Source organism: Hyla sarda, chromosome 6, assembly GCF_029499605.1.
Source record: "Hyla sarda isolate aHylSar1 chromosome 6, aHylSar1.hap1, whole genome shotgun sequence".
Classification (NCBI taxonomy): Eukaryota; Metazoa; Chordata; class Amphibia; order Anura; family Hylidae; genus Hyla; species Hyla sarda.
In genome coordinates, this window is record NC_079194.1 from 138,663,911 (window position 1) to 138,688,371 (window position 24,461).

The 24,461-nt window shown below is 42.8% G+C and overlaps 1 protein-coding gene across 4 annotated transcripts in view; it reads right to left on the minus strand.

The window, feature by feature from the left end:
* Positions 1-3,778: 3,778 nt before the first annotated feature.
* The window catches only part of MST1R (macrophage stimulating 1 receptor), a 53,717-nt gene continuing 33,034 nt past the window's right edge, over positions 3,779-24,461 (minus strand). For all 4 annotated transcript variants that reach the window (XM_056525210.1, XM_056525209.1, XM_056525207.1 and 1 more), the window contains exons 7-22: positions 20,457-20,635; positions 20,235-20,373; positions 19,972-20,111; positions 19,685-19,852; positions 14,110-14,188; positions 12,639-12,848; positions 11,553-11,699; positions 11,227-11,386; positions 11,059-11,145; positions 10,663-10,860; positions 10,272-10,352; positions 9,180-9,361; positions 8,960-9,069; positions 8,600-8,765; positions 8,363-8,499; positions 3,779-4,613 (exon numbers count right to left, since the gene is read on the minus strand). In XM_056525210.1, the coding sequence (XP_056381185.1) occupies positions 4,349-4,613; positions 8,363-8,499; positions 8,600-8,765; positions 8,960-9,069; positions 9,180-9,361; positions 10,272-10,352; positions 10,663-10,860; positions 11,059-11,145; positions 11,227-11,386; positions 11,553-11,699; positions 12,639-12,848; positions 14,110-14,188; positions 19,685-19,852; positions 19,972-20,111; positions 20,235-20,373; positions 20,457-20,635 (2,448 nt within the window). In that variant the 3' untranslated portion in view covers positions 3,779-4,348. The remainder of the gene's footprint in view (positions 4,614-8,362; positions 8,500-8,599; positions 8,766-8,959; positions 9,070-9,179; positions 9,362-10,271; positions 10,353-10,662; positions 10,861-11,058; positions 11,146-11,226; positions 11,387-11,552; positions 11,700-12,638; positions 12,849-14,109; positions 14,189-19,684; positions 19,853-19,971; positions 20,112-20,234; positions 20,374-20,456; positions 20,636-24,461) is intronic.

Sequence of the window (24,461 nt, forward strand, 5' to 3'; positions counted from 1 at the left end):
GTAGCAATTATGGATCATAACGGAACATTAAAAAAAACAGACAATAACGGATGTCATTTGTGAACATCCGTCACTTCAATGTAAAAAAAATTTTGATGGCCGTTTTCAGGACTATCTGACGGAGGTTTTTACACGATGATAACGGTAGTGTGAAAGGGGCCTTATGTAGGTTTTATTTTCTTTTACTACTTTAAAAAAATGATAACTACATGCACCACAATAAGAATGTTTTAAATTGTCATCTTCTAATCCCTATAACTTTATTATTTTTGCACACACGGGGCTATATGAGGGCTAATTTTTTTGCGCTGTGATCTGTAGTTTTTATCGGTACCATTTTTGTTTTGATGGGACTTTTTGATTGCTTTTTATTTTTTTATGGTATCTAAAGTGACCAAAAATGCATAATTTTGGACTTGGTATTTGTTTTTTGTTTTTTTATGTGAACGCCATCAACCGTGCGGTTTAGCTAACCTTAAATTTAATAGTTTAGACTTTTACGCATGCTGCGGTTCCACATATGATTATTTTTTATTATATTATTTTATTTCAAAAATGGGAAAGGGTTAAACTTTTACCGAAGGACATCTGCAGCCCTTTAACACATATCCCCTATCCACAGGATAAGTGTTTGATCGCGGGGGGCCCGACCGCTGGGGCCCCCAACATCTCCTGCATGGGGCCTCGGCTCTGCCGTGGCTCTCCCGTGCAGGAGAGGTGTCTGCCGCAGTATGCGGCCAACATGCCTCCTCCATGTAACTCTATGGGAGAGGCGGGGAAGCAGCGTTAGTGCGTTTGTGCCTCTCCCATAGAACTGTATGGGGACAGAGCGGAGAGGGGTCCTAACCGTCGACCTGAGAGCATTAGAACTCACAATGAGCGCTAATGCTGGGGCCCCGTTTAGGAGATCGCGGGGGGGGGGGGGTCCCAGGGGTCGGACCCCCCGCGATCAAACACTATTCTGTGGATAGGGGATAAGTGTTAAACGGCTGCAGATGTCCTTTAATGAAGGGGTTAATTAACTTTTTTTATACTTTTTTTTTAGTCCCCATAGGGGGCTATACCATGCAACCTTTTGATTGTATATACTGATCAATGCTATGACATAGCATAACATTGATCAGTGTTATTGGTGCTCTGCTGCTCTGGCCTGCATAGCTGGCTGAAAGCAGCAGCAGACCGATCAGACAGTGAGGAGGCAGGTAAGGGCCCTCCCCCCGTCCACTCAACTGATCAGGACCCGAGATGTCGAGATGTCCACTGAGCTAACCGGCACCGTTAATCCACATTTTAGAGGCCACAATCATAGTTGATCGGGTTAAAAAAAGGGTTCATGCTGGGCATCGGCATGATCGGGATCGATGGGTCCTGGCTGTCCATAGCCAGGACCCACCAGGATTAATCATTCTCCGCTCCGGTTTAAACTCAGTTAACGGGACCAGGGCGTAAATGTACGCCCTTCATCCTGGCCAGGTTAAGGGGTGAGATGGACAGCAATAGTGTGGTGTGAATGGGCCCTAAAGTGCTTGATGCAATGTGAAGCAGCCTTACTGCTACATCTTTATTATCTACAATACCATGCCTATGAAGGAATGGAATGATAGCCAAATAGGAAGGTGTGGTGGCCCAGTACGGGAGATGTTACCCCGTGCCCTTGCTGCCCTGTCAGGCAGCCTCCTTCAGTGTCCCCAGGGCCCCTTGCACCTGTTTCCCCCCCCCCCCCCCCCTGTACATATGTTCTGCAGTGTATTGTATTATAAAAATGTGTTGTATCTTTAACCCCTTAAGGACGCAGCCCTTTTTCACCTTAAGGACTGAGCCCTTTTTCGCAATTCTGACCACAGTCGCTTTACAAATTAATAACGCGAAAACGCTTTTACCGAATATTCTGATTCTGAGAGTTTTTTCGTGACATATTCTACTTTATTTTGGTGGCAAATTTTCGGCGTTACTTGCATCCTTTTTTGGAGAAAGATCCCAAAATTTCATAACATTTTTTTAAAATGTAGCATTTTTCTAACTTTGAAGCTTTCTTTGAAGGAAAATGCATATTCCCAATAAATTTTATTTTTCTTCACAAATACAATATGTCCACTTTATGTTGGCATCATAAAATGGACATATTTTTACTTTTTGAAAAAATTTGAGGGCTTCAAAGTAGAGCAGCAATTTTCAAAAATTTCATGAAAATTGCTAAATCTGAAGGGACAGATGTTACAGAACTACAACTCCCAGCATGCCTGGGAAGTCCAGGCATTCTGAGAATTGTAGTTTGGCAACATCTGGAGGGCTGCCGTTTGGGCACCACTGTAACAGTGGTCTCCAAACTGTGACCCTCCAGATGTTGCAAAACTATAACTCCCAGCATGCCCAGACAGCCTTTGCGCTGTCTGGGCATGCTGGGAGTTGCAGTTTGGCCTTCCTAGTGGTTGCCACAGTAAAGATCACTTTACTTTCACTTTACTTTGACATCATTTCCTCCCAATAAATAAATTACCAAGTCCAATATTTGTTTGAATTCCTTCTCTTTATCTACTTTTAGGACTTGTGAACTTTATTTGGAAATTTATCAAGGGTGGGGTAGGTAAAGGATTTTTCTGCACCTTTAATTTGCATGGTGGTGATGTGTTTATGCACCAAATGTATTAAATGATTGCATGGCATGTAATAAATATGGGGCTAGTACACAGTTCTTTGAAACTACACTTTTTATGGTTCCTCCTCTGCCACTAATTCTGAATTTTTTTTTAACAGATGCGACAAAATGTGTGACTTTACAAAAGCTAACTACAGCCAGTTTTGTAAAACATCTTGGAGCTGGTGTAGATTTGAAACACATTGAGGGCTTTGCGACAAATCACACATCATAAATTTATGACCAAAGCAAAATGTTAACCAGACCATGTTATAGCGTCACAATTTTATAAATAGCATCTAAAGCAAAGTAGCAATAAAAAGTCTCTAAACAGCAACTGTGACAAATGGCATGACAAATCAATAGCCCAAAAACAGGGTAGGGCTAGGTTTCCACACGTTTTTTTCTGGCTTATTTCTATTTTCTTTTTTCTGGGATGTTTTCGTGACCGATACTAGACAAGTGCACAAGTACTTGTACTTGTGCAAATGTCCCAGATATCTATTCCAATCCCTGATCCCGCACCCGCTGAACTACCCGTGTAGAATAAAAAGTGGTGGTTCAGACAGCTGCCCTCTCTAATCCGCTTGCAAGCTGCAGGACACTTGTCATGGATGCCCAAGGCAGTGAGCGCTCCCGAAGCTTTGGCCTGCATCAGGAGTGTTGCCTGAAGCTCTGCCCTGATAGTTCCGACATTTACGCAAAAAAGGTAGAAATGGGGGGGGGGGGTGTGATTCAAACTTTTATCATTTTTATACTTTCAGCCCAATCCGCATTGCCCGGCCACTGGTTTTGAATCCCGCTCAGCTCGTGAGCAAGCTTCAAACACCGTTAACAGGACCAGGTCTTTATATTATAAAAAAGGAATCTGGACATCCCTAGTTTTTTTTTTGGGGGGGGGGGAACTGCCACTACAGTTTTTGAGCCAATGAGCCAAATAGTTTAGCTCAAATGATGAAGGAGCAAATGCACATGACAAAGTAGAATCTCAGGTAAAAGTTAACCCACATGTTTTTTTACTTGATTAAAGCGCCTGACTCTAATGTGAAATCCTGCATAGGACTCCAAGTTCTGTAGATCTCTTTCATTGTTAATCACCAGACATAAGAAATAAAATTTCCTTTATTTACAAATCTTCTCACTTCTCAACATGAGGGCAAGAAAGCATCTTGGTCTAAATCTTTGTACAAAAATATTCCCTTTGTTAGCGATATATACACAGAGTGTAGAGCCCTGTACAATTCAAGTATCATCCCCCACAATAGACTCTGAAATCACTGAAAATTATTTACAATGGTTTGAGCACAAAATAATAACCTACTGTACACAAATGGCCTCTGCGAATAATAGCTTGGGGGTGGGGTGTGTAGCAGGGTGAGGATTCAACTGTCCCTTCTGGCTTGCATTTTACTTGCAGCATGAGTGGGGGGAAAAATGTGGCTCAATGCAAAAGCCACCCTCCACAGAAGGCTGTACACAAGGCTATGGCCATTTTGTCAGTTCCCAAGACAATGTAAAGTAACAATGTAATGTGAGGCTGCAGGATGTTGCTTATTACTTCCACTTTGTTTTAGATGAAGCTCTGCCCACACCACTACTGTTCACGTTTGGAAATTTTCATCCTACGAAGAGCCTGAGCTTTTGTGTCCTTTTTGTTTGAATAAATCAAGAGGGAGCGTCCACCCAACTCATGCTGCCTGAGTCACACAAAGCTCACTTTATTCCATTTGCTCCATCCCCTCCATCATCATCCTCCTCCTCCTCCTCGTCAGTAATGGCACTCATTAGCTCGTCCTCTGAGCCATGTGGTGCTGGCGGGTAGAACTGATCACGGTCCAGGTTGATGTAAGTGATGTTCAGATTAATGTAGTGGTCGCCCCACAAGGAGTTAGAGATGACCTCCATCTCACTGACTAGCTGGGTGAATGTTGGTCGCTCCTCTGGATGTGGACTCCAGCACTGCAACATCAGGGTGTAGCTGTCAAAAAAGAAGATGCATTAAATCAAAGTATATTTTCTGGGCCCTATTCTTTTAGTGTTATAACTACCCTCTAATCCACACCAATGGCCTACTTTAAAGTATTCTCTTCTTCCCCCTACTCCACTCTTTCTTGAAAGAGGGATTCGACGGAGCTGCCCTTTGTTCCCAGCACTTTTTGCCTTAGCAATGGAAAGCATGTTTTCTTCACAACAATGTTGATATCATTAGGGTGACCATTGATAACTCTATTCATAAAGCTAATATGTTTGCTGATGACCTTCTTCTCACACTTACTAGACCATTGTGTCTCTCCCAAATTTATTTAGTCTTTTTGACCCTTTTTCAGCCATCTTGGGCATGGTGGTAACAATTAAAAGATCCTGAACATCTCTTTATCATCTTTACTTTGATGTAAAGGGGTACTCCGCCCCTGGATATCTTATCCTTTAGATAGGAGATAGGATGTCTGATGTCCCAGCGGCCAGACTCCCCCGCGATCTCCTGCCTGCCACCCCGGCATTCTGAACATTTATGTTCAGAACGCTGGGTTCAGGCGAACGTGGTCGTGATGTCACGCCCCTCCATTCATTCATGTCTATGGGAGGGGGCGTGACGGCTGTTGTAGCTTGTTATGCCCCCTCCCATAGACATCAATGGAGGGAGCGTGAATGTTCGGAGCATGAATGTTCAGAATGCTGGAATGTCGGCACCGAAATAGTGTGTGGGGGGATCCCAGCAGCCAGACCCCCGCGATCAGACATCTTATCCCTTATCCTTTGGATTGGGGATTAGATGTTCAGGGATGACGTACCCCTTTAAACCCTTCTTTTTTTGTCTTCTCTATGAGTCTCTATCCCCTGTACTCTTTCCTCTCTTTATAAGCAGAAGTTTCACTTGCTTTTTAAGTCTATTAGAGAAGACCTTGCCAGACAGAACCTTTCACATATTTCAAGGCCAGGCCATATATAGTTGGGCAAAATGATAATCCTACCAAAGCTGCTTTAATTATTTTGTACCCTCCCGATTACAGTATGCCCAATGGACCTTCGGGCTCTTCAGTCTGAAGTGTTTTGTTTCATCTGACAAGTCCTTTATCTTCGTAATACCATGCTTCATTATGTACTACCATAAGGGAATTGGTGGTCTATCTATTCCCAATTTTCTAAAATCTTACCAAGCCACTAGACTGACCTAGCTTCTTCTATAGAATGCCACCTCCTCCCATCCCTGCTAGATGATGCTGGGAAATTACCTACTTTACCTCTATACTTTATGCTCTCTCATGCGGATATAACCCTTTCTGCTACTCTCTCCCTCCATTCCTAACTTCTGAGGTTCTGTAAACTTAAAACTAGCTTTTCAAACATCTCTTTCCTGCTACTCCTATGCTAACCAACTCTTTATTCCCTCCCGGGCTACGCTCACTGGAATTTGCTTGGTGAACTGCACAAAGGCTGCCTTTCTTTGTAGCCCCCTACCTCGCTTGTTTATTTTATTCACCCTTTTCCAAGCTCTGGCCGTCTACTAGCCCCTAAATACAGTCTCAGTCTCTTTCTTGTTTTTTAACTCAACATATAATCAACCCCCTAAAAAATTGACATTTATAACACAGTGTTAAGAAGATCCCCAAAAAAGCTTGTCTTTAATCTTGGCGTGGCTGCTTAGTACAACTGAGTAAAAGGCAGCTGGCAGGTGTCTTTGGTTGAGATAGCATTTAAAATTGTCCACTTATGTTATGTGCTGGCTAGACTACGCTCAATCTATCCCTCAGCATCCCGTCTCTGCTTCAGGGGTTGTTCCGAGGTAGGCTGTATATTTCATACTGGCAGATATGTCCAGTAATATCCTCTTTTGCTAAAGGTCTTGGACCACATCTTTAAAATCAAGTGTGAAAGAAAACAGGTTGGCAACCAGTTTAGTACAAAAACAGGAAACTGTAGAGCACAGCTCCACTCCAGCCAACTCCACACACCTGTGCCATGTACCCGCCGGCACCGCCCCGGCTTCAAAGCAGCAGAATCTAAACAAGAAAAATGTCCAGCACTCCGGGATAAAGTAAAATCTTCTTGCTTTATTAATATAAATTCCTGGACAATACAGGTAAAGGAGTAAATCTGATGCGTTTCACGCATTTGTGCACCTAGTTAGAGTCAAAGCTTCTGACTAAGTGAGCAAGTGTGTGAAATGCGTCAGAGTTTAATGTTTTGTACCTGTATTGTCCTGGAATTTATAGTAATAAAGCAAGAAGTTTTTACTTAGCTGCTGGACATTTTCCTTGCTTGGATAGTACAGAAAAAGATACATTTATTCAGACTTTAAGATATGTGTTTCCATGGCGGAGCTATAGGAATGGACTCCGGCATGAACAGCTTAGCAGGACCTGCTATGCTGTTCATGTCGGCATCAGTTCTTACAGATTCGCCACGAAAGCACATGTCTTAAAGTCTGAATAAACATACCTGTTTTTGTACCAAACTGATTAGTTGCCAACCTGTTTTCTTTCACACATAATTTGTACATTGTTGCAGGGTATCACAGATATAGACTTTATACATCGAGACTTATATAGCCAGTACAAAAGCTGCACAGCTACACATTCAAGCTGGGGCCCAATTTGATGCTTTGGGAAGTATAAAGAGTAGAGCAGGCAAAAAAGAAAGCATAAAAATAGCAGCTTAGGGAAGTGTGCCATCCCCATAATAATGAACAAAAAAATATATAAAATTTACAAATCAGAAAATAAAAACTGATTAGAAAAAAACATGTTTCAGTGTCTGGCTCTAACCAGTAGAACAAAAATCTAGACAATACATTTCCTTTAGGCTAAGTTTCCACTTGTTTTTTTTTTTCTGGCAGTTATTGGAATACTGCCACCGCAGTTTTGGAGCCAAAGTCAGAAGTGGACTCATAAGGGAGGAGAAGCGTAAGTTCTTCCTTTATATGTCCTATTCCTTTTGAGGGGTACTCCGATGGAAAAAAAATATATATATATGTATATATATATATATATATATATATATATATATATATATATATATATATATATGTATGTATATATGTATATATATATTTTATTTTATTTTTTTATAAAACTGGTGCCAGAAAGTTAAACAGATTTGTCAATTACTTCTACTTAAAAATCTTAATTCTTTCAGTACTTATCAGCTGCTGTATGCAACAGAGGAAGTTCTTTTCTTTTTGAATTTCTTTTCAGTCTGACCTCAGTGCTCTCTGCTGACACCTCTGTACATGTCAGAAACTATCCAGAGTAGGAGCAAATCCTCATAGAAAACTTCTTCTGCTCTGGACAGACATGGACAGAGGTGTCAGCAGAGAGCACTGTGGTCAGCCCCCAAAAAATAAATTAAAAAAGAAAAGAACTTCCTGTGGAACATACAGCAGCTGATAAGTACTGGAAGGATTAAGATTTTTAAATAGAAATAATATACAAATTTGTTTAACTTTCTGGCACCAGTTTTATAAAAAAAAAATAAAAAAAAAATTGTTTTCCATCAGAGTACCCCTCAAAAGGAATAGGACATATAAAAGGACTTGCGCTTCTCCTCCCTTATGGATCCACTTCTGACTTTGGCTCCAAAACTGCAGTGGCAGTTTTACAAAAACAGTTTAACTTTCTGGCACCAGTTGATTTAAAAAAATAAATAAAATGTTTTCCACTGGAGTACCCCTTTAAGATCAAGCGTTTAGTCTAACATAAAGAGACAGGTCATGATAAAAAGACTCACAGGGGGTCTGGGCAATACTCCGGTTGTGGGAGACGTCTTCCCCTGTACAGGTATCTGGTTATGTCATACGGATCCACATCTGGATATGGGGGGGCACCTCGTGTCATTAGCTCCCACAGCAGCACACCAAAAGACCACTGAAGGGAAAGAAAATGACATAAATGGGTTAGTAACTGCCTCATATAATCTGGTATTACTTGAACCCTCTCCAGTTTCTTTATTTTCCAGCCCTCTTACCACGTCACTCTTGGTGGTGAATTTCTGAGTCTGCAGACTCTCCAGAGCCATCCACTTCACCGGCAGACGTGCATTCTTATGGCGACGAACGCTGTAATATTCCTTATCAAACACATCCCGAGCAAGGCCAAAATCTGCTACCTTCACTTTATACATCTCATCAAGCCTGGAAGACACAGAGGAAGTTAGCAACCCAGTGAATCCACACTTAAAACTAGAGAGCATCTACAGTAAAGTGAAGGAGTGTTTAGTAGTAACATTATAAATACTGTAGTTATATTCTATAAATATTGCATAATGCTGAATATTCTGTAAGGCACAGATGCTGGACCTCTAAGCTTCATCCAGTTATTTACTCACATACAGTTCCGGGCAGCCAGGTCTCTGTGCACAAACTTCCTCTGTGCTAAATACTCCATTCCTCGGGAAACCTGCAGACCAAAGCTGACCAGATCCTTCACTGTGGGGTTCTGTAAAGACATATATGGCCATATCCCATTATCACCTCTATAACCACAACCTCCCCTCTCCCAGATGCAGTCATATTCCAAAGGGCAGGCACATTAATAAGAGGACTCACCCGGTCCTCGCTGCGGATGAAGTGTCTCAGGTCTCCGTGAGACATATATGGGAGGGCAACTAAGGGAAGACCCTCACGAGGCAGAAATATTCCAATGAGAGACAAGACGTGGGGGTGATGAAATTCCTTCATCAGGATGCCCTCCCGGAGAAACTCCTCCACCTCCTCCACATCAGTGATCCCTATGGTAGGCAAGAAACCCAGCTGAGCGACAAACTCCATCTACTGTTCATTCACACCTTTTATTCCAGTCACATCCAGAGCTGTGACCTAAATGACATCATACTCCAGTCACATATATAGCTGCTCAATTGTTCTGATTTTCTTTTAATGGGCCCATATGCAGATCAGCTGACTATGTGGGGCTGAATGACTATCCCATCGGTATAGTAGTAGCCTGAATCTTTCTTGATGGCAGATGTCAAAGAAAGAATTGTAAAAGGAAGGATGAGAGCGCTCCATTGTGTAATTAAAACAGGGGACACAATAGTAAAAGAGAAGCATAAAAGCCGCTCAACCTGACGTGTTGTGTAGCCACATACACAACAATGTTAATACGTGTAGGTGTAAACGATGTCCGCTGCCCTCCAGCTAGGTTGTATGTAAACATAGGGGTAGCTTCAATGGGAAGGCTTGCTCAGCATGGTGCAGAAATGACTCGAGGCAAAACCAGGTAGGAAGGTAAAAAACTTTAATCCTAAGATGCAACGCGCTTTGCTGCGCTTGCGCAGCTTCTTCAGGCATCAAGCTGTGCAAGCGCAGTGAAACGCGTTGCATCTTGGGACTAAAGTTTTTTTTATCTTCCTACCTGGCTGTGCCTCGCCATGCTGAGCCGGTGTTCCCATTGAAGATACCCCTATTTGTACAGAGAAAGAATTGGACATGTTGGATTTCAATATGCAAGTTCTTTGTTCCTGCAGGAGGTGATCCACTGCCAGAGGTGTCTGGGGGGAAATACAGTCGATTGAGGCCAGAACACAGCTTTACTTTTCATTTTACCAGACCTCATTAAGATATGAAAGCTGAACTGTGATTGGTTGCTAATCACTCCAGTTTTGTTACAGCCACCCCTCCCAGCCTTGTGGTCCTTACTGTTGAGGGACTTGACAGCACAGTGCATTTCCTGGCCATCCTCATCTATGTACATTCCATGATAAACACTTCCGAAATGACCTAAGGAGTAAAAGAAGGAAAATGAAAGTCATGTTCTGGACAATGAGAAGACTACACATTCACAGGACAAAAGCTCCCATTAGCATTGTACCAAGCCCTAAAAAAAAACATGAACTCGACCAACCCTCATGAAAAGCCCTTCACGTTTTCTATAGGACCCTCACATCAACCAGTTAGCAATCTCAACAATGGTCACATCAAGCATCGGGGGTGGCAGTTGTTAATTAGGGGGGGGGGGCAATTTCTTCCATTAGGTCACTTTAGATAGAATACAATTTATAAGGCTCAGTTTTTGCTGGTTTGGTCTGACCTTTCCCTATTATCCGGTCACGGTGCGTGATCAGGCGATTCTCAGGAATCAGGACGTCCTTCACTTCATCCAGAAGCTCTGGCCTCAGGCTATCATACAAGCTGGTGAGAAGGATGGGCATGGATCCAGCCCCAATGCTGCCACCAGAGTATAGGCCACCACGATATGACACTCCACCAGAACTGCCACTTGGGATATCTGAGAGCAGAGAAGAAAATTTATACTTCTGTATTGGTGGCTGTTATGTTGTCCTTAAGTTGTCATCTAGCTTTCTACACCCCCTGAATAGAAGCAAACGCCCCCTTATGTGTGCAGTTATTTAAGTACAGGAAACGTCATCTGTACAAAATGTCATGGCATCATTCGTGTAGATTAGATACAACAGTGAACACTTACAAGACTCCCTGTAGTCACCATGAGGGAAAGCAACTGGAGAGTGTATGGTTTCTCTGTTATTCACCAGCAGTTCCAGGTTTTCCGCTACTGTAAAAAAAGTAAGAGCCCAGTTATAAATGAACATTTGCACTCACTGTGTCAGTCATAGCCATAGTCTGAACACCTCACCTTTCTTTTTTCCTTTTTTTCTTTGTCTTAATAAAAGGAAAATTAAAACCGCAGCAACCAGTAATGAAGCAACAGTCCCCAGCACAATTCCCTGGACAGAGTCCAGTAAATTGAGGACAACCACGTGACCCAAATCTGTACAGACACCATCCACGCAAACCTGGTGACCAGATAAAGATATAAGTCCAGGCTAAGGAAACACGATGCACCAATCACTGACATGAAGAATACGGACATTCACTGACAGATGCAGCACACAGGAGACCACATTTACAAACGGGATAGTGACGTTTTGTATTATCTGGACTGTGCAGTAGGACATGTACCTGAACAACTGCCCCCTGTGCTGGAATGACCAGATCCTTTGGAATCCTACAGGTAATTTCATTTTCCAGGACTTTAGGATAACACTCTCGGCCATCCACAGTCATGGAGACATTGAGGCAGCCATTCACCCGTGACAGGAACTCATGCTGAAATGGAAATACGTGAAGTCACTGGACGAATCTGATGTAAGAACTGACAGAAAATCCCCCAAATCTGAGCATAAAACAATGCAGGGGACAGTTTAATAATGTGCAGGTTAAGACATCAACATGAAAAGTTCCCCCAGACTCCAAATTTATTAAAGGGAATTTGTTACAGGGTTTGCTAGCTAATAGGGCAAGAAGACATATAGTACCTTCATTTCAGATTCTGTGGTTTCAAATGGCTAAAAAAAAAAAAAAAAAAACACCTACTGTACTAAGTGTCAAGGAGGCATTCCCAAGCTTCTGAAGTGCACTGGGCTGGAACTCCTCCCTGCACCCTCTCCCGGCTTGACTGAGAGATAGTGTTTGACTTAAAGCACCAATTGCTGTCTAAATCATGTACATGCAATGCGCACTGATATTGCGGCGCACTCACTGTGCACTTGCTATGATATCAATGCACAGCGCAAGCACAGGATTTATACAGGGCTCGGCACCAGAAGTTAAGGGTGCGTTCCCACCTGGCGTATTTGCTGCTGCATATTTTATTTTCCCATTGAAGTCAATGGGTAGGAAAATACGCAGCAGCAAATACGCAGCAAAATACGCCAGGTGGGAACGCAACCTAAGAGAGGAACAGCAAGAAGGTGTTCCAGGCCAGTGTACTTTAGGGGCTTGAGAACTCTTCCTTGACACTTGGTATCATAGTAAAAAGGTGCTTTTTTAGCAGTTTGAAACCACAAACATGTAAAATGGAGATGCTCCATCAACAATTTATATATGGTTTTCCAGCTGGCAGATTTTCTTTAACACCATTACACAAAGCCTCTACAGACTTTTTACACCTCACATGTCCCTTTTGCAGATCTCCCATCTCATGTATCCACTCCCACACACCTTACATGTCCTCTCTTACACACAGTCTCTGTCACACGATCTTACATGCGTTTCGATCTCGGTCTCCCCCTTTTTCAGTTTGAAACGCTTCTCATCATTTTCAAACGAGTGAATAATGTAGTTCTTTAAGGAGGGGAAAGGGTAGGTATAGAGGATTCCATCCAGCTGCAGCTGCAGCTCCCCACGCCACATCCTATCCTCTAATGTTGGAGTTCTGCAGAGGATACGGTTAGGGGAGAAGGGACCTTCACAGACCTGCAGAATACAAGGGGTTATTGATCAGACACATTTGCCACTTTTGATCCATAGTGTAACAATTCATGTTAAGCTTTCGTTATGTTAACTATCAATAATCAATTATTGCTAGTCACATCGTGCCACAGTGATATACACCAACTAAAAAATTATAATTTTTTTTTTTACACTTTGTTCGTCCCCCTAGGGCCGTATTCAATTAAAATTCAAAGAGGTCCAGTTACAGAAAATTTCCTCAAGCAAACGGTACATAAAATCAGGCTGTAGGTAGTAGCAGCCCCCCAATAGGTAGTAAAAATCCCCCTTGTAGGTAGTAGCAGCCCATTGTAGATAGTAGTAGACCCCCTGTTAGTATCAGCCCCTGTGTATATAATATTTTTTAATAACATGCAATTAGAAAGATATTCTGCATACATTAATCTATAATATACTTAGCTGCTGAAGTTGAGTTGTTCTTTTCTGTCTGACAACAGTGCTCTCTGCTGAAACCTGTCTGTCTCAGGAACTGTCCAGAGTAGAAGCAAATCCCCATTGCAAACCTCTCCTGCTTTAGAGAGTTCCTGAGACAGACAGAGACGTCAGCAGAGAGCATTGTGGTCAAAATAGAAAAGAACAACTCAACTGGTAGGATCAAGATTTTTAAATAGAAGTAATTCAGAAATCTGTTTAACTTTCTGCCACCAGTTGATATGAAAAAAAAAAATCATTTTTAATGAATATGCCTTTAAGGTTGCTAGAGTGGGGAGAGTAGGCTGGGCTCCACGTCATCCAGCAGTCCTCGTTTGGGCCTGTCTGATTTGGCTTAGTCACAGCTCAGATGTTATGACATTTAAAAAAATCTGGAGCTAATGATATGAAAGTACAAATCTACATGGGTGTCAGGAAATATGGGTGGCATTATTTGTGTTTGTATTTGGTACCAGGCATTTGGTTCCTACTACAAGCCCTTCAGGTTTTTTTCAAGCCAGAGAGGCAAATGTTTTTCTTTTGCTTGTTTTGTTTCAGTTGTGTTCTCACAACCTAAAGATTTAACTGAATGAGATGAAAGTGCTTATGCATGGAATGCAATGTCCATGTGTGTCTGCTGCAGACTGCCTGTCTACCCCCAAGAGATTGCTTTTCTACTACTGAATAATTTACAGTATATTTTATAATATATACTGTATGTGTCAGCTACACAGTCTGACGCCTGACACCACATCTGCACCATACAGAGAAATCCAGGGGCCCCCGTCACTCGTAGATCTGAGGGTGCACTCACCTGCTTTTTTCCTTGATACTCAACCGTTATACTGGATACAGAATCCAGGTTTAAGCCCTGAATGGTCAGAGAGCTTCCCCTGTAGACAAAAAAAGACACAGACTGAGCCATTTTGGATTATACAACACAGAAAACAATATGGTCTTGGATAACGTTGAGACTAGATTTGGGATTGCTGTTCACAGGACAAATACTCAACGAGAGCCAAATAAATTACAAAAAAAAAAAATCACAGGCAGGTACAACATTAAAATATAACTTTTAATAGAGAAACTTTTAAAATATTCAAAGCCCCACTCTGGATATTCAAACAACTGTGGTAGCGGGGTGTGTGGTGCAGGGCAGATGTTGTTACCCTAGGGGCAAATGGCATTAACCCTTTGTTTTCGTGACGCCAGGACATGGTTTAGCCTATAACCACCCGAAGGTATACCACTGGATCCTGGGCTAGGCACTGGGGCTATAAAGACTCAGACGCCAAGTTACCTACAAAGGTAGCTTTACTGAGGGTAGACAGTTGGTAAAGTCCATACAGTTCAGCTAGGGCCCAAGAAGGGACCAGTGATGCAGAGACCTTAAGGGCTTACTGGGACTTGTAGTAGGACTGGACAATTGAATGCAGACCACGCTGACTTGACAGTTGACAGGGACTGACCTGACTCGACTCTAAAGCTATGACTTTAGTTTACTTGACTTGATGGTGGCTGCAGGACTTGACTTTGAGGTCTCCAACAATCTGGACACACACACTAGACACAACTGCACTGGACCTCAGCTTAGGAGAAGAGCAGAGCTCAATAGAGAGAGAAGCTAGCTCCACCCAGGGCTTATATGGGGGAGACTAGCAGGGAGCCCATAGGTCATTCTTGGGATCACCTGGTCACTGGTACCTCCTGGGTAACAATCACATATCATATGGTACAACTCTTAAAGCAACATTACATTTTAGAACACTTTACATGGTAAAACATTTTTAAAAAGGGGAAACAAGTGCAGGGGCCTTGGGGACACTGAAGGAGGCTGCCTGACAGTACAGCAGGAGCACGGGGTAACACCTCCCATACTGGGCTACCACACAACAAAGTCAGGACAACACACGGAGGCCCGATAAGGACCACGGCCTACGCATATACTTATATAGAAATGCAATAGACATCCCCACATTTTGTCTTAATGCATTTTACTCTGTGACCTGGGGATGTGAAAATGGTGTAGTGTTGGTGCAAATGACCCTGGGCCACCCTACATGGAGATGTGATGTTACTACCCCTGCTCCCACAGGGACCATCGGAGCACTCGCCTAAAAAGGGAGACCCCTGCCCCGATCTATCCCTTGGATTCGCCCTGTAAATCCCTGAGATACATGCACACCTGTGCCCTGGTACACCCAACACGTTTCCGCCACGTAGATGGGTTCCTCAGGGGCCAACCAGACAGCACAAATATAGCACAGGAGTACAACCAAAGTATAAATTCAGATCATATAAAACAAAATGCGAATAGGATGCACAAAGATATCAGTCAATATGAGATATTACAACATATTACAACTACTAAATTGCTGTAAGCTAATTGATAAAGGCCTAATATAATAATAAAGCAGATCCCATATAGTGGTTTTAACACATAGGATGACAGTGACGCAGTACACCTATCTAAAGTCAGAGGAATAGGTGTATGCAGTGTGTACAGTGGAGCCCCACCGACACGATAGTACTCACTGTACCCTCAGCCGCAGTGGCGGCATCCACGGCTTGCTCCACAGTGTATGGAGCAGCTACCAGCAGTTGTCCTGGCTCCAGACTGAGATGCTCCATGCTGTTATATACACGTGTCTCTTCAGAAGAGGCCCACGTTTCCAAAGCCTCCGGCGCCGCTTCCAGAAGTTCACGTCCCTTCCGGGGGCACGCTCACAATGAGGCTGCGTGTTGGGCATTGCCTAACAGCAATTAGCATCTGTGCCTTATACGCTGCTGGGCAATACAATGTAAAAATGTATACAGGCATTAAGCCGTAGAAGTGGTCAAATGTGTAATTTGGGCAAAAATAACAATGATTAGAGTCCTGGTATCTGTCAGAGTATGCCGAGACATGAGGGTAATGACTTATTTTAGTAAATATCAATACCGATTATGGTAAAAAAAAAAAAATTTTTACTGTTTACAGATAAAAATAGAAAAAGGGTGTGAACATACCCTCAAGACCTTTCACCATTTGTGTGTTCTGTTTTCAATGTTTTTGCAGGGGAGGTCTTTAGAAATGGACATAGTTCCAGATGTGGTCTCAGCAGGGCTCTATACAGTGGCAGTGGTGTTTTATGGTTTTGCGCTGGCCTGAGCCTGACCAAACTTGGGAACCCCCTATCCTATGATGTGTGCTGCACGCAAGCGTGCCTTAGCAACTGCAGTGATGTGGCCAGCTCACAATATAGCAAATATCAGTCTCTATATATAATATAAGGGAGCAGTGTATACAGACAGATAATATATACTGTATATAGTGATGACAGAGATTGCATCTCTACTAGACATAAAACGATAGTCAATTGAATTGATAGTCTTCCCTTTACAAGTTTTCATGGATATGAAATAAAGAATTAACTTTTAATCTATACAAGTATCGGTGAGTGCGCCTCATTTTCTTTTGTAAAACACAAATAGAGAAACATAGGCGCACATCCACCATTTGTATTTTGATCTACTTACTTCTCAGCATAATTTAAAAAACTAACAGGTTGTTAGTATGCATGTGGCATGGCGAGTGGGCTTGTACTTTTTGATCAAAATGTATACTAACAACCTGTTAGTGTTTGAATTTATGCTGAGAAGCAAGTACATCAAAACACAAATTGTGGATGTGCGGCTGTGTTTCTCTTTCTCAATATTTCTTTTCTTTTGTGCCCGTAATATCTAAAATAGCTAGAGTACCAGTACCTGATCTTTTTCTGCTGTACACTTTTACATCACCAGAGGTTTATGAGTATTACTGGATACAAAAAGAAAATCGAGTTCAAACAATTCCTTAATTAAAATCATGATTTTATTAGTACAAATTTTAAAAACATAGTGTGAACAGACGCCAAAAATTGAAATTGGGATCAGGTAAGGTTCCAGTACAAAAAAGAGGGCTACTGCAAGCTGCAATGGGCTACCAAATATTATGATGTAACAATCAATTAATATAGTGTCTCAGTCTCTAAGAGAACTGCGCTGCATCTTTGATTATTGCTACTAAAGTGCTATATATACGGTATTCAAAGTATACACTAACCACAATTGTGGGTATAAAAAGGTTATAAATTAGTGTAAGCGAATAAGAGTAAATTTCAACTTGCATGTGCATATATATACAAAAATATAGTATTGAGCAATAATAGTGTGATAATGTAATGATAGCACAGGCGCTTATCTATGGATCCATGCAGACTGCAAAGAGACAAAAAGACTAGTAAGGTGAAGTGCATATAGTAAGCTTACCCATGTAAGATTGCAGAGCCCAGACCCCTACGATCGTTTCGGTTTCCCTTTGTCAAGAGGTACTACTGAAACAACACCGCACCACATACTTTATAGTGCTCGCTATTACTTACAACTAATTACAGCTGTGGACGATTCTTCCGGCGCATGCGATAATAGTCTTCCGGATGTAAACAACCGCCCCACTTCCGGCGTCCACACCGCTATGCGCATGCCCGAAAGAAGTAAATTTCCGGACATGCGTACTACGGCCACGGTCGCGTCGGAGGGCGGTATCTCGGATATCAACATATACCGCCCTCCGACGCGACCGTGGCCGTAGTACGCATGTCCGGAAATTTACTTCTTTCGGGCATGCGCATAGCGGTGTGGACGCCGGAAGTGGGGCGGTTGTTTACATCCGGAAGACTATTATCGCATGCGCCGGAAGAATCGTCCACAGCTGTAATTAGTTGTAAGTAATAGCGAGCACTATAAAGTATGTGGTGCGGTGTTGTTTCAGTAGTACCTCTTGACAAAGGGAAACCGAAACGATCGTAGGGGTCTGGGCTCTGCAATCTTACATGGGTAAGCTTACTATATGCACTTCACCTTACTAGTCTTTTTGTCTCTTTGCAGTCTGCATGGATCCATAGATAAGCGCCTGTGCTATCATTACATTATCACACTATTATTGCTCAATACTATATTTTTGTATATATATGCACATGCAAGTTGAAATTTACTCTTACTCGCTTACACTAATTTATAACCTTTTTATACCCACAATTGTGGTTAGTGTATACTTTGAATACCGTATATATAGCACTTTAGTAGCAATAATCAAAGATGCAGCGCAGTTCTCTTAGAGACTGAGACACTATATTAATTGATTGTTACATCATAATATTTGGTAGCCCATTGCAGCTTGCAGTAGCCCTCTTTTTTGTACTGGAACCTTACCTGATCCCAATTTCAATTTTTGGCGTCTGTTCACACTATGTTTTTAAAATTTGTACTAATAAAATCATGATTTTAATTAAGGAATTGTTTGAACTCGATTTTCTTTTTGTGTACATGGTATTATGAGTTCTCCTGTGTCCATGCAGGAAATAGTGTGCCCCCGATTGTATGCCATAAAGGCAAGGGGTGATCATACACGTTTAATACTAGGACCTGTATTAAGTATTACTGGATGACTTGCTTTTGAATAAAAATAGTTTTTAAGTAAGAAATACCTGTAGGTTGCTGGAGTGGGGAGAGTAGGCTGGGAATGCCGTTTGGTGTCTGCGTCAGTATAACTGTAGCCCATGTGGCTGCAGCCAAATACAGACAATAACTCTGGATCATGATAGATAGGGCCGGCATCAGGGGGAATAAAGGAAGTACCCCATTAAGGGGCAACACTGCTCATCTCCACCACTGCATAATCGGGTTATCCCTGTGTCCTGAAAGATCTTTTCAGGACACAGGGATATCCCAATAATTCCACCATGGGCCCGCAGCCACTTTAAATCCCCAGAGGCTGCCACAAGGCAGCGGGCATAGGCACATCACTGACATGTCGTACGCTCAAGAAGAGGGAGCAGAGCAGCTGAGCAAGAAGACATGAGCTGGCCGAGCTGGGAACAGTAATTAACCATCACCCAACCTTCATTGCTCCATCGTTTTGGGGACCTAATGCTATAGTCCATAGGCATTACCAGTAGGTCCTGACCATGGACCAGAGGAAGTGTGGTCAGAGCACCAAACCAGGCCAGTACAAAAACATACTATCTCCAGCCATATACTGTATATGTCTGGAAGCTGCTGTCTGTGGGGGCACAGAGAGGGTTTACAATTATATAGCAGCACAGAGGGGTGTACGATACATGGGGCACTAAACTATATATAGGGGAACACAGGGGTTCTATAACTATATAGGGGGCACACAGGGGCCTACTTTTATATATGGGGACAAGGAGGCATTGAGCTGTGTAGGAGGCCCCAAATTTCTGAAGGCAGCCGAGTACAGGATAAGTAATGTACCGTATATACACAGAAACTTCACAAGCAGAATAGCGCGTGTAACTCTGCAGTATAATACAGAATCTTGGTCAAGCCATTCCATAATGTCTCACCTTGCCAGGCTGCAGTTGGGTTGAATACTATTAACAACTGGATTTGGCTTGTAGGTAAAAGACTGATGGCGAGGGGTCTCCGCACTGTCCAACCTTAAGGTGATGTTTCTGAGTCCCAGAGAAGAGACTGAGGGGGAGATGCAGCACAGGTCACCAGCTAGACATGACCTGGAGGGCAGACAAATGATTAGATATCTGTACATTAACAGTTCATATACAAGCCTCAGTCCTCATCTATGCATGTATAGTAGGCTGCTGTCAACTCCTTAAACCCCTTAAGTGCTTACTGGTTGTATATGGTGCACTCCGAGTCTCCGATATACACAAGCTGAATCTCTCCTGCTGTCAGATTCTGACCCTTCAGTGTGAGACGAGATCCGCCAGATAATGGCCCGAAAGATGGAGACACAGACATTAGCACCGGCTCCTGGAAGAAAACATCAGTTAGCTAGCAACCAGAATATATATTAAAAAAATGTAAGACAAATGCAAAACAGTGTCCTGGACCATTCCAATACCCTGACCCAATAATCCTTGTATCATTCCTTACCACAAAGTTGAACCCACTAACGGTTGCAATGCCATGCACGTAATATGCAATGTTTTTCAGATTTTCTTTAATTGTTACAACTATGTCAGCAGGAGACGCAGCATCTGGGGGTCCCTCTGTCCATAGTGTGCACACCAGGCTGCAAAGTTAAGAAATCCAATGAGATCCCAATGAAGGTCAAAGAGCACGGCCCCCACAGTTAGAAGCAGGTCCTGTCCTCACCTTTTGCTGTTGCTCTTTCCTGGGTCCACAGAGCAAGGCCGCTGCCCAAGAAACACCTGATGAGTCTGTGCTGTAATCTGTGCATTGGGAGGTCCATTAAAGACCTTATGAGATTGGAAATCTCTCCCACATATGGTTATGGTGGTCCGACCCCGCAAAGGAGCAACTCTAGGATAAAACTGCAGGGAAAGAAAGACAATGATGAAAGGATTGTGGGCCATGAGAAGAAGATCAGTGCAATGCTCAGGATGTGGTAATGTGATCAGTGTAATGGTCACATTATCAAAATGATGATCAGGATGTGGTCACATGATCAGATGCAGGTTATTTTCACAAGTAGATATCCTTACTGGGTTTTACAGGATTTTATTATCTGTTTTTTGTTAAGAAAAATAAGTACATAAATAAATAAAATGTTTCCACTCTCTTTTACTTTGTGAGTCAATGCCTGTTGTCCATCAATGCACAAGCCGTCATTTGACACTAGCAGAAATCATGTCAATCACGTTTGTTGCTTTTGGTTACAACACAAAAATTCTTCCTAGTTATAACTATGATAGATGAACCAGTCATGTTTTTTCAGGCTATGTGTACACCATCTTCTGAGTTGTAATTTTAAAGCTCAAAAAACTGATTTTATTTATTTATTTAAACCCCTTAAGGACGTAGCCCATTTTGACCTTAAGGACGCAGCAGTTTTTTGTAAATCTGACTATTGTCACTTTAAAAATTAATAACTTTGGGAGGCTTTAACTTATGAATTTGATTCAGAGACTTTCCATGACATATTCTACTTTACGTTAGTGGTAAATTTTCGTTTAGACTTGCATCAAATTCCAAAATTTCATGAAAAATATGAAACTTTTGCATTTTTCAAACTTTGAAACTCTGCTTGTAAGGAAGATGGACATGCCATATAAATTATATATTGATTGACATATACAATATGTCTACTTTATGACTGCATCATAAAGTTGACATGTTCTTACTTTTTGAACCCATTAGAGGACTTCAAAAGTATAGCAGCAATTTTCACGAAAAATTTTAAATCTGAATTTTTCAGGGGCCATTTATGTTTGAAGTGGATTTTAGGGGCCTTTCTGTGAGAAATCACCCATAAACGACATTCAGAAAGTTTGTTAACCCTTTAGGTGTTTCACAGGAATAGCAGCAAAATGGAGGCGAAAATTCAAAATCTTTTTTTTTTTTACAGTAGCATGTTCTTGTAGACCCATTTAATATTTTTTATTTTTACAAGGGGTAAAAGGAGAAAAAGCCCACCAAAATGTGTAACCTAATTTCTCTTGAGTAAGGAAATACCTCATGTGTATGTAAAGTGCTCTGTGGCCGCACTAGAGGGCTCAGAAGGGAAGGAGCGACAATGTTATTTTGGAGAGCAAATTTAGCTGAAATGATTTTTGGGGGGCTTTTCTCTTTTAGGAAGCCCCTTTGTGCCAGAACAGCAAAAAACACCCACATGGCACACTATTTTTGAAACTACACCCCTCAAGGAACGTAACAAGGGGTACAGTGAGCCTCAACACCCCACAGGTGATTGCCGAACTTTCATTAAAATGGAACGTAAAAATGAAAAATGTTACCCTAAATTTTTAAAGCAATTTCTACCAAGTATGGGGACGGACCCAAGTATGGCGCTTGCCTCCTCCACCAAAGATACCATACGGAAGTGTTCCCCAAACAGGGTGTATCCAGCTGTTGCAAACCTCCCAACATGCCTGGACAGTCAATGGCTGTCCGGCAATACTGGGAGTTGTTACGGAGAAACCGTGCCATACAAGGCGTTTTAAATTTTTATTGGGGGGGGGGGGGCTGCGACAGTGTACGGGTGTGTATATGTAGCGTTTTACTCTTCATTTTGTGTTAGGGTATGTTCACACTACCGGTTTGTAGCTTAATCTCCACTCGCGATATTCAGCGAGCGGAGATTCAGCCTGGCAGTCGGCAGCGGCGCTAGGACTGCGCGGCACTGCGCCGTCACCATTGACGGCTATGCAGTGCTCGCGGACTTCTGCACAAAGAATGAACATGTTTTTTCTTTGCACGGAACAATTTCAGGGGCGGAATTGTCCGCCGCTGAAATTCCGCAGTGTGAACAGGTCTCGCGGAAGACCCATTCACACAGATGCCAACGTTCACTGTGCGGAATTTCACTTGCGGAATTCTGCTCACGGAATTCCCCGGGAATACCGCAGTATGAACATACCCTTAGTGTAGTGTTTTTTTGAGGGTACATTCTCATGGGCGGGGGTTCACAGCGAGTTTGAGATTGAGCAGCTGTGGAAAATTTGCTGCAGTTCAAACTTAAAGCTGGAAACTCGCTGTAAACCCAACCGTGTGAATGTAATGCTGCAAAAGTACAAGTCCCAGCATGCTCTGACAGACCTTGCATGCTGGCAGTTGTATGTGATGTCCCAGTACAGGACATGGTCCTGCACTACACTTAGGCCCTGTCAGGTTGAGTCCCTCGGTGACCTGGGGAGCTCTTCTGCAGTGTCTCCCCTGCTGGTATTATAGTTTTATTTAATGTGATATGATTATAGCTCAGTATGTCAATGTATAGTCAGTAAAAAGGACCTTTGGAGGACTCCACTAAATGTCTAAAGGACCTGTGAAATGTCACATATTATGTTTGTTTATGTTATCACATGTTACCCAGAGGGCACCAATTTAACACATGACCCGCAGCTTGACCAATGGCTTTGGCTCAGCCCCTTCTATATAAAGGGGGCGGCCATTACAATTCTCTTGCTTGTACCATCATCACTTTACTGAGACCAGCAAACACCAGAGATCTCAGTGCTAGTGTCCAGTACCTGGAAGGCCTCAAATCTACAGTCATTCCAGTAAGTCAAGTCTATGTCTGCTGTCACTATCTACAGTCTAGTCAAGCTTCAAGTCAATTATCTAAAGTCTATCACAAGTATAATTGGTCCCAGCAAGCTGCAAGGTCCTTCCGAGTTCCTGCCCAACTCTCTGGGATTATGGCCTAGCTGTGAAGATAATAACACCTATCTGACCTCAGTAACGCCTTTGTTAAACCATAACTTGGTTGTGGACTCTCCTTTTCACTGCCTAGCTATTGGAATGGCAGAGATACCGTTTGGGTGGATCCAGTACCCAAAAACCACTCTGGCATCACGAACATTAGGGGTTAATAACACCTTGTCCCTGGGGCTAATACGATCTTGCCCCATCCACCTACACCCTGTGGTCCTGCCATCACTGTGGGTAACCACATGTAGTTTTGCAGCAGCTGGAGGCCCACGGGTTGGGAAACACAGTTGAGAAACAGACCGTGTTTCCCAACCAGTGTGCCTCCAGTTGTTGCAACACTCCCAGCATGCCCGATAGCCAAAGGGTATGCTGGGAGTTGTAGTTATGCAACAACTGGAGGAGAACAGTTTGGAGATCACTGTGTAGTGGTCTCCAAACTGTGGCCTTCCAGATGCTGCAAAACTTCAACTGCAAGCATGCTGGGAGTTGTAGTTCGGCAACATCTGAAGGGCCAGATGTTGCAGAACTACATCGCTCAACATGCCTGACTGTCTAGGCATGCTTTGAATTGTAGTTTTGCAACATCTGGAGGGTTACAGTTTGGAGTGGTCTCTAAACTGTGCCCTTCCAGATGTTGCAAAACTACAACTCCCAGCATGCTGAGACTGTCCAGGCATGCTGGGAGTTGTAGTTCTGCAACATCTAAAGGGCCAGATGTTACAGAATTACAATTCCCAGCATGCCTGGACTGTCTGGGCATGCTGGGAGTTGTAGTTTTGCAACACCTGGAAGGGCACAGTTTGGAGACGACTGCACAGTTGTCTCCAAACTGTGGCCCTGCAGATGCTGCAAAACTACAACTACTTTTAGTTTTGAAACCCCTAGCATACTTACGAGTGATCGCCGCCGCACAGGAGCCCGGTAACCGCCACACAGGAGCCCGCAAATCCCCCCGCTCTGCCCACCTTTGGTAGACCAGGCAGAGCAGGG